This window comes from Rhinopithecus roxellana, chromosome 9, assembly GCF_007565055.1.
Source record: "Rhinopithecus roxellana isolate Shanxi Qingling chromosome 9, ASM756505v1, whole genome shotgun sequence".
NCBI classification, from domain to species: domain Eukaryota; kingdom Metazoa; phylum Chordata; class Mammalia; order Primates; family Cercopithecidae; genus Rhinopithecus; species Rhinopithecus roxellana.
In genome coordinates, this window is record NC_044557.1 from 63,418,160 (window position 1) to 63,434,219 (window position 16,060).

General features: G+C 33.6%; 1 protein-coding gene across 9 annotated transcripts in view; it reads left to right on the forward strand.

Annotated features, from left to right (window-relative positions):
- Positions 1–16,060, forward strand: part of VPS13B (vacuolar protein sorting 13 homolog B) — a 904,863-nt gene that overhangs the window by 522,940 nt on the left and 365,863 nt on the right. For all 9 annotated transcript variants that reach the window (XR_004059219.1, XM_010385612.2, XM_030937293.1 and 6 more), the window contains one exon: positions 3,195–3,306. Coding sequence is in view for 8 of the 9 variants with exons in the window: in XM_010385612.2 (XP_010383914.1) it covers positions 3,195–3,306 (112 nt within the window). In the remaining variant the exon portion in view is untranslated. The remainder of the gene's footprint in view (positions 1–3,194; positions 3,307–16,060) is intronic.

The following is a 16,060-nucleotide window of genomic DNA, read 5'->3' on the forward strand; positions in this document are numbered from 1 at the left end:
CATATGTAAGTTGTTTTAATGAGTGTGAAAGAATAACTAAATCTTGCTACAGCATTCTTTTCAGCAGAAACTTTATTATAAAAATATCACAAGAGCAGTCGTGCCTGTCACTGAGTAAGTAATCTGTGTCAAAGATGAGTGGTAAACTAAATGCAACTAAACTTTCTATTAATATGCATAGTGGTCATTGGTTACATGTTTATTGAAACTTTTGTCTTCAACTGCCAGTATGGCAATAACTAATTAAAACCTTTTGTTGAAAGCTGTCACAACAGTTTTGGCTTTATAAAAGCATAATATTACACAGTGGCAATTTCAAATACTTTTGAGACTTCAAATGTTTTACTAAATTGAGTTTATATTGAGAATCTTCAATAAAAGTTGAAGTATCCAAAACACTTTTATTCAGGTTGGAATTAAGAAAAGTTCATTGTAAGCAGCATTCTTATGTTATCTGACAATTGTATGAAAATTCTGGTCTTTATTCAAGCTTTTGGTTACTGATACAAACTCCTGATTTCAGAGTTGTTTATAGCCTTTCCATATGCCACATACAGATGTACATTCATACATCTGTACACACACGTATATACACTCTCTTGCCCCAAGAAAAGATGAAATCTTTCAGACTTATAATATATGCTACATTAATGTAAGACTCTTTAATCATGTCTACATTTCAGTTTATGATAAAAAAAATATTTAACATTCCAATATTTTATTTAGAAAAATAATAGTTAAAGTCTGCTTTTAAACCTGGATATTGTTTACATTATGTGCAGTTACTATCAGGATTCTAAATCTACAGGTGTTTGACTTCCAGCTTAATCTTTTTATTTCACAATAGATAACTTCTTAAAATCTAGCATGTCCAGAATGAGTAGTTTCTCGTGAGGCTCAATTTTCAAAAATAGAGTTAAAGCAAGGAAGGAAGGCATTCATTTTCATGTTGAAAATATTTCTAGAAGGAACATTTCCTCATATGGTCCAACTATTAAATACAGGTGAAATAAGCCAAAAAAGAGAAGCTGATTTTTTTGCAGCAATAAAGTAGCTGAAGAAATGACTCAAGGCACTTTCATGTATAAATACATTTTTTTGTTTTTTCTTACATCTCAATGATATATTTTGATAAGCTGAATAATTTCTATAATAAAATTATTTATTTTAATCTAGTTTATGAATGATCTGCATTACATGTTCTTTTTTTATTATAACAGTCATCATAATCTAATGAGAACACTTTTGGCCCTAACAGAAACAGAATTCTGTTCTTGGATCTGGCTTTGTATGTAACACCAAGTACGTCATTTCTCCTCCATATGTACCTCATTTGCTGCAATGTTTCTATTACATTTCAGACTTTCATATGGTGGGTAGTATCTGTAGCCTGAAGAACAGTTAGCAAATACACTAATTGCGCTTTTGTGGTATGGTCTATTCTCCAGGCTTACTATTTATTGATTTAATTGATGCCTGCTGCTTAATCAGAGGTTTTACCCACATGGAACTATTTGATAAGCTTGGCATAAAATGCAAGATCTGTAAAATGTAAACAATGTTCGTATTATAAGGACCTATAATCAAACCAACCCTCTAAGTTATTTGAAAATAGTGCAGCTGCATGAGAAGTAGTTTTCTATTTGATCTTTTGCTATGGAATTGTAAAAATACTGTCTTTACTGTGACATCCACATGCTACTATTTGTTATGATAGATTATCTCTTTTTTTTTCTCCTTTTGCTGTCCCTTCTCCCACTTTCCTACTATTTTGCCTTACCCTGCTCCCTTCATGGTTAACTTATTCTGGTTCCTTATTTCTCTCACTGAATATCTTATTCTTCTAACTTTTTTCTGATTTTCTTAATTCTGACTCTCTTTCCTTGGACTAATCTGAATCAGACCATACCAAGTATACTGAAATAATATACTGAAAATATACTAAAATATACTGAATATACTGAAAATAATACACTGAAATAATATACTGGAAATACAGCTGGAAATAATCTTGTAGCTTTTGCATTATTTGGGCACCACAGTTTGGGAAATATGGATTGTATGCCTTTGTAGGTAGGTTCTGTTCAGGATATGTCTTAGGTCTTGCAGCCAGTCATTTTCTGTTCTATTTTTGGCAGGTGGTACTTCCTTGAGAGAAATTATAAGTTTTAATATACGTTTACTTCAAGACCTAAAAAGTTGTATATTGTTAGCACTTTTTAAACAGTGTTTATACAGCTACTATAGTAGAATCATCTGTTGGAGAATAGAGAGTAAAATGTAAATGTAATGAATGGGGCCATTAATTTCCCCTATTCATCCCAAATAGTCCTTAGAAAAGACATTGAATTTACTGGCGAGTTGTGGAAAAAGTGCTGAACTTCAGCCCTAAATCAGAGCGTATAGTCAAATATCATTTTATTTAGTACAAAGAAAAGAATTAGAACGGATACATCCTTTTACCTTTTTTTGTTTTCTGGGATTATTTATCATAGTTTTAGATGTCATTAGGAGGTAGAACTTTTAAAGGGGTCCGGGGTTCCAATTTCTAAAGCAATTTTACAGTAGAAGTTATTAAAATTAAAAAGTATCTGGAATAACAGATTGGTACGTTCTCCCATATTAAATAGTTGGTGTTTTCCATCTTCAACGTGGCAGTCATCATGTTTCTTTTGGATTTTCTGACATTTTGGAGCTTAAAGTGATATACTTTATGTTTGTGTGTGTGTGTTGTATTTAACTATTATTTAGCATGTAAATTTAAATGGCTTTGAGAATTTGTCACTGACTTTGTAATATCCTTCAATATATTTGTAGACAACAATGAACTATTAAGAACCGAAAGCTGAAAATCATTTAGGAGAGAGACGCAGATTGTGAAGTTAGATAAACATTTGACTTCAATATTACTTATATATATTTAATATTATAATTTTTAAGTTGGGAGTGGAGTTGTTTGTTTTTTCTTTGCTATTTTAATTGTGTATTTTAACAGGAAACCACTTAATGGGTATGAACAGAGTTAAAAGCATCAAATATTTTTATTTTAAACATGATTTTTTTCATTTTACTTTTTCTTATGTATTGCTCTTATCTTAAAGTGTCTGTATTCAATTCCCTCAAAGATTTCTCCTTATGCATAAAGTTATGTACAGATCCACAGTGTATTCATGAATCTCCTTCTTTTGTTACAGTTAATCAGGCAGCAAAAGAAGACACCGTGGTTTTGAAGATTGGCTCTGTTGCCATGGCTCCCCAGGCTGACAATCCCCTTGGCAGATCTGTCCTTAGGAAAGATATTTACCAGTAAGTTTATTTTCTTATGTCCAATCTTGCAACAATTTTCATCCTGCAAAGACGTACAGTGATCAATAACTTACTTACTGTGGCCTGTAGAAATATTTCTCATTCAGAATCTTTTGATATTTAAAACCAGGTTTTTCTGATTTTCTTCAGTTGTGGGTTTTTTAATTCATTCAGACAAATCAAGTATTTCTGTGAAGCGCTGATGAATAACAGAATGTAAGTACTAAGTCACCGTAAAACTGAAGAAACATAGTTTGGAAAATTTTAGCAGATGTCAAATTTGACCAAATCTCTAATCACATAAGAAAACGAGGTCCTCTGTAGAACCACCACATCCTACTGTAGTCATGTTGTATCAAAGTGAAACACTTTATTAATTTAAGTGTAAGCTATTATTTGAAATGTAGCAATGTGGATGTCATATGGATCAAAGCTGTAAAGAAAAGCAAACTTCTAAAGAGAAATTTCACAGTAAACACTTTCTGTGAAAATGCTATGCTCTGGATTTTGTCACTGAGTATTTGCAAACCACACCAAGCATATATGAACAACTAAACTGGTGAACATATGTAATCAACATGGTAAAAATAATATATGATTCATACTGAAGTTGGCACTGCTGCCAGACAGAAAAGTACAGTTGCAAATAATACCAAGTGAGAAAAGTCACAGAAATACAGATGAACAAGTGTCTTCTTCTTCTTGCTTTTCTGTTTTTCAGATGTTGTCTCTTCTAAAAAATAAATTCCTACTGCTCTCCAGTAAACGTTACTGCTAAGAAAAGATTCTAATTTTGGTAATACATTTACCCTTTAGAAGGTGATGGCTATTTTTTATTTAAATAGATCTAGGAACTTTATTTCTCAGATTTCTCTGATATTTGAGTTGTAATTTTTTCCTTTGACTTATGTATGTATGATCTCTTCCTTGTATTAATTTTTTAGGTATTTAATAGTATTCATCCCTTAAATAAGTTTTCATGTAGCTAACTTATATATAATCTTAGGATTCCAGAGCTGAAAGGGGCTTTAGGAATTATCTAAGTCAACTTCCCTATTTTACAGATTAGGAAACTGAATAACCAAAAGAATACTGTAGTTGTCCCTGGTAAAACAGTAATAGAGCCAAGGTTGCAATTCGTATTTTTCGACTCCCTTAGGATCTAGGGAAATGATTTAATAGAACATAAATTATAGATGAGAATACTTTAATTTTCTAACATTTGGAAATTCTTCCAGATGTCTTTATCTTTTCTACTTCAGAAGTAAGTGGTCCTAAAATAGAGACTGACTTTACTTTTGGTGAAAGAAATCTAGGTTATATTAAGAGATCCTATCACCATCAGTAAAGTGAACCACTGGGATAATTCCTTTCCTCCTGTACCCTTTCCACTTTTTGGCTTTTGCATGAGTTGTATTTTTACTTGCTGGGAACAGTTGTGTCAAATTTTTTTTTAGGGTTTCCTTCTGTGTGCCTTGCAGCTTCTTTTCAGTCATCTTTACTGGTCTTCCTCTTAAACAATCTCTTTGATATTAGTATTTCTTAGGGTCTTCCTTTTATTCTGTTTTTTGCCCAACTCTTCTTCAGTGAGGCTATCTGCTCCTTTGCCTCAGGACAACTTGAATTCCAAGCATGTTGGGTAACTTGGGTTGCCCCTGTAGACCAAGGTTAGCAATATGTGTTAGAATGTCAAACGTAAAATTCTAGATGCTGGATGGGAAACTCAACCTAATAATTTTTCTTTGAAAGCTCACATTCAAGTCGTTTCTAAATAAACAAACTAACAAAAGGTGTTCACATAAGAGTTTATCAAAAATGTTTCAAGATCTCAGTGAAATGCTGTATCATCAATATCAAAGGAGTAACAGCAGAATTAGAAACCACTTTTGAATGAGGTAATCAGAGTGGGAGTAGCTCAGTTAGAATAAAAGTGTATACACAAAGCAAAAGACCCTGCATACTAGGGCTGATATTATTATTCCTATGATTTTGTTAACCATAAAATCTCAGTGAACTAGATGCAAAAGTCCACGTTATTATATGATTCCATTTATATGAAATGTCCAGAATAGACAAACTCAGAGAGACAGAAAGGTTGCCAGGGCCTGCTTGTGAAAGGGGAGGGAAGAGTGGGAAAGGACTTTGTCTTGTGGCTTGGGTGCCAGCTCACCCTTGGTAGAACAGAGCACCGAGTAGATTCCTAAGGTTTCTGACTCCAGGCACTGGCTCCTGGACAGCATCTCTTGATGCACTTGGGAGCAGGGGAACTCACCACTCTGAAGGGAAGGACTCAAGCCTGGTTGGCTTTTCTGTCTGCTGATTGCAGAGCCCTAGGGCCTGAATGAACACAGGCCATAGCCAGGCAGTGGTTACCATGGGTGTTGGGTGAGACCCAGTGCTGTGCTGGCTTCAAGTCTGACCCAGCGCAGTCCCGCTGGTGGTGGCAGCCACAGTGCTTGTGTCACACACACACACACACACACACACACACACACCCACACACCCCTTCCACAGTTCCAGGCAGCTCAGCACAGAGAGGCTGTGTTCGTTTGGGAGAAAGTAAGGGAAGAGAGCAAGAGTCTCTGCCTGGTAATTCAGAGAATTCTCTGGATCTTATCCAAGACTACCAAGGTGGCACCTCTACAAGTCTGCAAGAGCCACAGTGTTACTGGGCTTGGGTTACTCCCTAATGCAGGTATGGCTGCAATGACCAAAAACTTAGATCACAACACCCAAGCTTCTTCAAATAACTGGAATTCTTTCCCTAGAAATATGGGTACAGACAAGCCCAGATCACAGAGACTACAGTAAATACTTAACTCTTAAATGCCCAGACACCGATAAACATTTGTAGGCATCAAAACCATTGAGGAATATATGAGCTCACCAAACCAACTAAATAAGGCACCAGAGACCAATTCTGGATAGACAGAGATATGTGACCTTTCAGACAGAGAAATCAAAACAGCCATTTTGAGGAAATTGAAAGAAATTCAAAATAATAGAGAAGGAATTCAGAATTGTATCAGATAAATTTAACAAAGAGATTGAAATCATTTAAAAGAATCAAGTAGAAATTCAAGAGTTGAAAAATACAGTTAACATACAAATGCATCAGAGTCTCTTAACAGCAAAATTGATCAAACAGAAGAATTAGTAAGCTTGAAGACAGGCTGCTTGAAAATACACAATCAGAGGAGACAAAAAAAAAGAATGAAGTACACCTATAAGGTCTATAAAATAGCCTCAGAAGGGCATAGCCAAGAGTTATTGGCCTTAAAGACAGGTAGAGAGAGTGATAGGAGTAGAAAGTTCATTCAAAGGGTTATAATAGCAGAGAACTTCTTAAACCTAGAGAAAGATATCAATTCAAGTACAAGGTTATAGAATACAAAGCAGATATAACCCAAGGAAGACTACCTCAAGGCATTTAATCATCAAACTCCCAAAGGTCAAGGATATAAAAGGATCCTAAAAGAAGCAAGCAAAATAAAGAAATAACATACAATGGAGTGAGGTATAGTGGCTTGTGCCTGGGATCCCAACCCTTTGGAAAGCTTTAGGTGGGAGGATTGCTTGAACCCGGGAGTTCGAGACCAGTGTGGGCAGCATGATGAGACTTCGTCTCTGTAAAAAAATTTAAAAATTAGTCGGGTGTGGTGGCATACGCCTGTAGTCCCAGCTGTTCTGTAATCTGAGGTGGGAGAATCACTTGAGCACAGGAGGTTGAGGCTGTAGTGAGCTGTGATTATACCCCCACGCTCCAACCTGGGGGACAGAGAGAGACCTTGTCTCCAAAAACAAACAAAAACCATACAACTGAGCTCCAGTATGTCTGGCAGCAGACTTTTCGATGGAAACCTTACAGTCCAGGAGAGAGTGATATGACATATTTAAAGTGCTGAAGGAAAAAAAGTTGTATCCTAGAATTGTATATGCAGTGAAAATATCCTTCAAACATGTTGTAGCAGAAATTAAGCCTTTCTCAAACAAAAGCTGAAAGATTTTATCAACATGAGACCTGTCCTACAAGAAAATGCTAAAGGGATTCAGTTCTTCAATCTGAAAGAAAAGGACATTAATGAGCAATGAGAAATCATCTGAAGGTACAGAACTCACTGGTAATAGTAAGTACACAGAAAAACTCAGAATATTATAATACTGTAATTGTGGTGTGTAAACTACTCATATTGAGTAGAGAGACTAAAAGATGAACTGATTAAAAATAATACATAGACAGTACAATAAGATATAAATAGAAACAACAAAAAGTTAAAAAGCGGGAGGACAAAGTTAAAGCATAGAGTTTTTATTTTCTCTTTGCCTGTTTATGCAATTAGTGTTGTCATCAGTTTAAAATAATGGCATATATTAAATTTGAAAAACAGAAAACTCCTAGGGGACATGGTACTATTCTTTGAATACCTAGCTGATAATGTATCATAGGAAGTAGTTCATTCTTTCCAAAGCTAAGAACAGACCTAGGATCATTCAGTCAGTGGATGTTACAATGACACTAATTGCAGCTCAATAGAATGAAAATCTTTCAAATTATAAAAGTCTAATAATAAATGGGGCTTTTTGTTCTTACTCATTTAACAATTATTTTGGGGGAGCCTATTGTACATCAGGCACTATTCTAGATACTGGGTGTATGTCAGTTTACAAAAGAAAGAAAAATCCCTGTGCTCATAGAACTTACATTCTAATGGGAGAGAGAATTACAAGCTAATAAATAGATCGTATGGTATACTAGAATTTAAAAAGTGACATGGAGACAAAGCTGGGAAGGGAAAAAGAAATGGAGAGTTAGAGGTGGACAGCCTGGCTTAGTCAGAAGACACCTCACTGAGAAATTGCAAGGATCCTGAAGCAGGAAGAAGTAAGAGAAGCCCCTGTGGCTGGAGCATTGTATGCGGGGCGAATTTAGCAGGCTGTCAGGAAAACGACCTTATAGAGGAGCCATATAGGTCATTGTGTGGACTTTGGCTATTAGTTTGAGTGAGACATGGTTGTGGGGGAAGAATTATCCACACAGGCAAAATTTTGAAATATGTAATGCTTTTGTTATTTACTAAATGTCTGCCTGCAGAAAGAAATGGGGGGGATCACCAGAAGGGACTAGAGATATACATTTAAAAAGAGGTTAAATCTACATTTGAAAATACAGGGAGTCACAATTCAGAACAAATGGAAGTGTAACATTCAACCCTAAAAGAATCATGTTAAGAATTATTAATATTTTTGCTACTTGAGTTAACTGAATATATAATATGAATTTCTTTCACTTATTGGGGAGTTGATTTTGTCATCAAATGGAAAGGCTTCAGAGGGTTTGAGCAGAGAAGTGACATGATTCTTTTTATACTTAAGCAGAATACTCAGGCAAGGACAGGCAAGGGAAAGGGAAAAGCTATTGCTCTAATCTTGGAAGAAGATAGTGGTGGCTTGGGCAAAGTTAGTAGTGTGGAGGTGGTGAGAAGTGGTCAGATTCTGGAGATGTTTGAGAGGTAGAGCCACGAGAATTTGCACATAGGGTTTGAGAAAAAGAATACAAAGATAATTCAGTTATATGTGGCCTAAACAACTGGGAGGATGAAAATTAACTGAAGAAGGAAAACTGTAGGAAGATTTGTTTTGGAGAATTGGGTGAGTGGAGATTAAGAGTTTGTTTTTGAAAATGTTGACTATCTCAGGAGTTAATGAGCTCCCCATTTCTGATGTAGCAGAGACTAATAAGCCACATACAAGACTTAAAAGGGGTAATGATTTATGTCAAATTAAACCAGTGATTCCTAAATTTACTGTGTTTCCAAATCACCTGAGGATCTTGATAAAATGCGGATTTTGACTAAAGAGGTATTGTTTGAGGCCTAAAATTTTACATTTCTTCTAGGCTCCTGAGTGACTGGGTGTGATAGCGTTACTGGGTGATACTGATTTGCCACTTCAGAGGCTACACCCTTTGTAGGAGATCATTAAATCCATTTTTTTACAAACCTTTTAAACTGAGATCATTAAAAAAAATTTTTTTAAATGAATGCTAACAACTTTTAATGCTAAAAATCAAAACACCATAAAAGGTTCTGTGAGAAACGTTAAATATCCTCCATTCTCAGTCTTTCCCACTCCATATCTGAGGTTGCTCTCAGTGGATTCTTTTTATAACATCAAAATTTTTGTAAACTTTTAGTTGATAGTGGTTAACTTTTGGAATCTGTGACTGAGAAAATGTAAAATAATAAAACACTTCTGTTAACTAACACCTTATATGAATTTGTACTTTACTACTCTCAAAAGCATCTGATCCAGTAGAAAACAACAGAACATATGTAACATGTTATTTATTCAGTGACTATGCAATGTGTAGCCCAGGTATGTATTGTCATTGGCCCTCCTGTAACCTTACCTTCTTTACTTGCCTCCTCCTTGCCTGATAATCTACCTGGTTTGTAACTGCCAGCTCCTGGATAGGATGATCTCTGTTTCCTTTAAACTCAATCTGAGATTCTCCTATTCTGTGATGTGTTCAACAGTATCCCTGATTTATACCATAGTCCTGAAGCACTGTCTGACCTGAAGTTGTTTTTTTATCTTACACAACCCCTTCTCCTGAGAAATTTTTCAAGTCTTTGTCTCAAGGCAAAACAGAAGCAGGAAACAGTTAAGTAAGATGCTATAAAGGCAGATTTTTAAAAATTACCCATGGTGAAAGTGTTTTTTCATAGGCTGATTAGAGATTATAAACAAACAAGGTGAAAATATTTAAATATTATAACTTAAGCATATTAATAATTTAATAAATTGTCTGGTCCAAGTGAAGTGATGTTTACAACTAATTGATCATGACCAGTTACAGATTTCTTCATTTCTTCTCCACTTCCACTGCTTCACTTGACTAGCCTTAAGAAAAGAAAAGTTAATAAACTTGGTTACATTTCTCTTATATAAATGACATATATTTCTTAGAAGCTTTATGTTGTACAGTATGCTGGTGTATCCTCTATACCTTATTAACTATAGTTTGTATGGTTGTTTCTATTAAATATATTTAATATTTCTATTAAATATTTCTATGAAATAATGAAAACAAGTCTCAGAACCTTGAGCCATGTTATGCTATAATTGCTATAGAAGAATTACACTGGATTTATATTATTTATACTTTCTACGTCTTTTCTGAAAATCTCATTTTCTCTGATTCTGAATACTGTCTGTAAGTAGTTTGACTTGATTTTCATGGTTTTTAATGATTTTCTAAAAATAGCTTTTATTATAAGAAATAGAATACTATTACTAATTACTAGTTATTAATACAACAGGGATCTGTGAGACATTTATGCCCTTCCTTTGTGTGCATTCATTTATTATTTTAATTCATTTATTTATTAAATATACATTGATTAATATTTGCAGCTATTCAACAGACATCAAGTGTTTATGATGACTAGACACCAATAGTAGATACATATTTTTGACTGGAACATATGGTACTGTATGACTTCACGGAACTCAAGACTTCAACTACATTATCTTACATTGTAATTTCGATAGGTTCCGTATCATAATAATTGCATGCTTTGTCTACAATACCTCCCAAAATGCCTAGGTTGATGAAATAAGTGAAATTAGAAGTTTTGAACTTGCACCCTAAACTTTTTTCATGGTCTCATTTTTATCAGTAAGTATCCTTACAGCATTGTATCCTATCTTCTGAAAATTAGTATAAGAAGAAAGAGTGATCCCAGAAGTTCCATCTAGATTCGCAGTTTTCACAGAAAGGAATAGAGAAAAGTGTTCATAAATTTCATTCAAGTTTTTTTCTTTTTAGAAATAGTAGAGAGAATAGAAATATTAGCATTAATTATTCATGAGTATATTTAAGTAAATACATTACCTTTTCAGTAAATTTTAATGGTCTTTTTTTCAAATTCTGTTCATATCCTGTTTTTTAAAAATATTGATTCTTTAAAAATTTAGCTTATGATTTAGTCTTCTGATTATGAAATTAAAATAAGAAAAGGTAAAATAACATTTTAAATTTTTATAAATAAATTTTCAGAATGATACCTTTTTGGAAAGTACATCTATCTTTATTTTAATAAACCTATATAACTAAAACATTTAAATTTTTTTAAATAAAAAGATAATCTTGTTTATTTTTTAAAAATCAAGTAACGCCAAAGTGTATGCAGCTCTCCTCCTTGCCAGGGCTTATTCTGAATGGTAACCACCTCCTTACTCCGTGGCCACTGTTAGATCAACACTCACAGACTGTTTGTCTCTATGCGTGTGTGTCTGTCTGTCTTAAGTAATGGAATTGTATTCTACATAGTATTCGTTAACTTGCTTGTGTTTACACTCAATAATCTATTGTGGTCATCTTTCAGTGTCACCATATTTAGACCTTGCCATCATACTGGTCTGTTTTTGAGCTGTTTTAGACAGCAAAGATAAAAAACCTCATGTAAACACTGCTTTCTGTTTTAAACCAAGAAAATATTCCTCACTATTAAAGTTCAATTAAAACTTAAAAACTTTTATATACTATATTGTGACTGAGACTTCCTTGACTTCAAACTTTATTATACATTGTAAAATGTAAAAGGGAAAAATGTTGTTTCCTTCCGTGAAATAGTTACCAGGGCAATTCTTGAAGAACAAGTATATCAGCAAAAATAGGAAATTGAAATTATTATAGCTTATGTGTTCTTTGTTACCATTTGAATCACAAGGGCAAAGTAATTCACAATTCAACACTGCTATGCGAATTAAAATATCACAGGTGTTTGGGCTTTAACAAACCACTCTGAAACATCGTTTACCAACTCTCTGCTCAACACCTGTCATAGTGTTCAGTTTTTAACAGGACAAAATCCCTGTCTTTTAACCGCAAATGCATCTTACTCTCTGATCTGACCTTATCCTGTACTTTAAATCTTACTACTAGTTGCTTCTTTACATAAGACACTTGTTCAAATTGAGTATTTTGTCTAGTCCAATAAAGCTTATTATGTGCCATTCTGTGGCTCTTGTTTATGTATGCATTTTCAACTTTCTTGAAATATAGCTATCTTCCAGTTTAGCCTTTCAGGGTTTTTGTTATGAAGAACTTTACATTAATGGGGGTTTGAATCCTTTAAAAATGTTTTCTCTTTGATGTTCAACACTATTTTTAATTTTTAAAAATCCTTAAGAATCACATCTATTTTTTAATGTCTCACTTAAATCTTGCTGTCTTTTTGAAATTTTTCATAATCATTTTCTTGGAAGTAATGTCTCCTTTCTTTGGCCTTCTACAGCAATGGCTGACCTACCTTTATGCAATTATAATAAAATAATAGTAATAGTAACAGCAGTAGGCTGAGTGTGGTGGCTGATGCCTGTAATCCCAGCACTTTGGGAGGCCTAGGTGGGCGGATCGCCTGAGGTCAGGAGTTTGAGACCAGCCTGGCCAACATAGTGAAACCCTATTTCTACTAAAAATACAAAAACTTGCCAGGTATGGTGGCAGGCACCTGTAATTCCAGCTACTTGGGAGGCTGAGGAAGGAGAATCACTTGAACCCGGGAGGTGGAGGTTGCAGTGAGCCGAGATCACACCACTGCACTCCAGCCTGGGCAATAGAGTGAGACTCTGTCTCAAAAAAAAAAAACAAAAAACAGTAGTAACAGTAGTAATAGCTAACATCTACTGAGTGCTTCCTTTGTGTCAAAGATTCTGTGTATGGCTTTCAATGCAATGCCTACATCTCAGTTGAGCCTTATAATAATCTCATGAGTTAGGTATTATGATTATCTGTATTTTAGAAATAAAATATTCAGTCTGTAGACATTCAGTAGTTTCTCCTAGGCGACACATAATAAGTAACAGAACCAGGACTGTCAGTTCCATTGCTCATGCACTTTACCACTACATCTCGCTGCCTGTATCTGAGTTTCCTGTAAGACATACCAGCTTTAGTTTAACCAGGTTATTTATAATCAGTTTATAGCATGAAGTTTGAAACTTATTTTTGAAGTTTCAAATTTATATTCCATTAAATTTTGTTATTATTTAAATGTTGCAAAAAACTAGTAAGTACCATTTTTAGTGTATTCTCCTTGTGTTCCTTAGAATAGTCTCAGCTAGAATGAACTTAATATTATAACCTTAAAACCACAATTTATAATAAAATCATTTATAATCCCAATGTTTGAGCTCTTTGATCCTTGAAGGTACTTGAACATACAATCCGTTTTAAGAGAATTTTAATCAGAATGTGCTTAATACTACATTTATTCTATAAATATAGCTCCCTAGCTAATGATTTTGATTGCCATCAAGGTTTTTCTCACATCTCTTATGAGCTCTGAGATGAGTAATGACCAGATAAATATTTACATAGATGTATCTGATTAACAAAGTCAATGTATTTTGTGGCTCTTATTTATAGAAAATATTTAAAAGTCATTATAAAACAGAAACGTTATGAATCGTTTCTCTTTTCCCCTAGTAAAATTTAGTTATTAATCTAGTTGTCTCAAAATTATGAAAGAAAAAGAGATGTTAAAACTTTTGTTAAACGTCTCTCTTCCTCCCATTGTATACTTACACATCGGTATTTTTATAAATTGTGATGAAAAATATTGGTTTTATTTTAAAACAATGACCTCACACACATTTTTTATATACCAAAATTACAGCAAAGTTGACTAAGTATGTTATGAAGGCTTCTAGTAACTTAGATTTTTTCTTTCCACTAATCTTGTGCAATTGAGAAATACTGTATTCAAGCTACATATCTGAATATAGAGTTTATAGAATTAGATATATAAACTTGGAAGTCGTCTAACATTATATGTCGACCACCTATTTCATTGCTCTGTCATATTTTATAAAATATTAACAAAAGCTCTTCATACCTATTCAAATAGATTTTTAAAATAGTGATTGTAACATAATTTACCTTATACTTTTTTCAGGAGTATTTCATTTGTTATAATAGAACTTTAAAATATTTAAAGCAGAGCTTTTTACTTTGGAGGTATTTTTAACTAAAAAGTTTTTTTAACTTTCATCTTTTGAGAGAAGTATATTCTTCTTGTAATTGGACATTTGTGAACTTCTACATACCAGTTTTTGTTCATGCCATAAATATTTGTGGGTTTTCTGAAGTTCCTTCTGGGATTTTATCTTTGACTAATTTATTCCATAGCTCCTTTTTAAACATTGTAAATTGTGAGGTTTTTCAACCTTTTTAAAATTTTTTGCAGACATTTACTAATCCTTTTTAGTGCATTCAGTACTAATGGATTTGATTCTGATATGGATTTTAGCTTTTCTCCATAGATAATTTCATTCTCTTAAACATGTCTACAAGCATTATATGAAAACTGCATAGTAATTTTGGCAAACTTTTGAAAGACATCTTTTATAAGTGAGACTTCTGACAGGTGTACCCTGTTCTGTAGCAGTTTAATCCATGAAATTTTACCTTTAAAGAATTATAAAAGAGAGTGAGCTGATTCGCTTTTCACCCTTAGAAGACATGCGTTAGTAAAATTCTTCCAGAAATATATACAGAATTTTTTTCCATCTGCTTATTGCTTTTTTTGTGAGCAACTTTTGCAACAGTGTTTGCTCTGTTTCTTACTGTGAGTCTGATAACACACCCTCAGCCACAGGAAGAGTGAGAAAATATGCTTTGTTTTTAACATAGTTGATGAAAAATTAACTTTAATTACAAAAATTCACTTTCTTTCATTGTATTTTATTGTATTTTTGTGTTAAATATGCTATTGGCTAAATTTTAATAGCATAAATATTTAACACAAAAATACATACTTCTTCAGCAGAAATTTATTGTTTTATATAACTTAGCAAAAATATTTTTTTAAATTAATATAAAATTTTTTAATTTTTTTAAATGCATAATCAATCTACTGAGGTTTTGTTTGTTTGTTTGTTTTTGAGATGGAGTCTTACTCCGTCATCGCCCAGGCTGGAGTGCAGTGGGGCAATCTTGGCTTACTGCAGCCTCCACCTCCCAGGTTCAAGCGATTCTCCTGCCTCAGCCTCCCAGGTAGCTGGGATTACAGGCGCGCGCAACCACACCTGGCTAATTTTTGTATTTTTAGTAGAGACAGGGTTTTACCATGTTGGCCAGGCTGACCTCAAACTCCTGACTTCAGGTGATCCGCCCACCTTGGCCTCCTAAAGTGCTAGGATTACAGGCATGAGCTGCCGTGCCTGACCAATTTACTGAGATTTTTAAAATCATAGTTTACAAAACATTAAGTATCTTATTGAAGGTTTTAAATAAATTGACCTTGAGGAACTACCAGGTGATCCAAGATATAGATATTTGCAAGTGATATAATTGTTTCATGCATTAAAATCTTGACAGTATCTTTAAAATAATTTTTGAACTCCAAATTCATTTCTCCTGTTATGTATATACTCTTGACAAATTTTCAAATGGTCATTCCGACTTTTTGTAGGGTTAATGTTCCCAATATGAAGGAACATTAGATTAATGTGACCAATGAAATTCATGGTTGAGATTAACTAAATTTTTTATCTTGTTTTACACGTATACTTTAACAGTTGAAAATTGAGGAATATAACTAATAGAAAATCATAGACAAGATTAATATTCTTTTATTGAGCTTAACATCATTAACAATTATGTTTGTATGCTTCAACAAATTGTGTTTATTTTACAATAGGAAAATCATTCTTTTTTATGGGCATGTTTATAATAGCCTTTCTT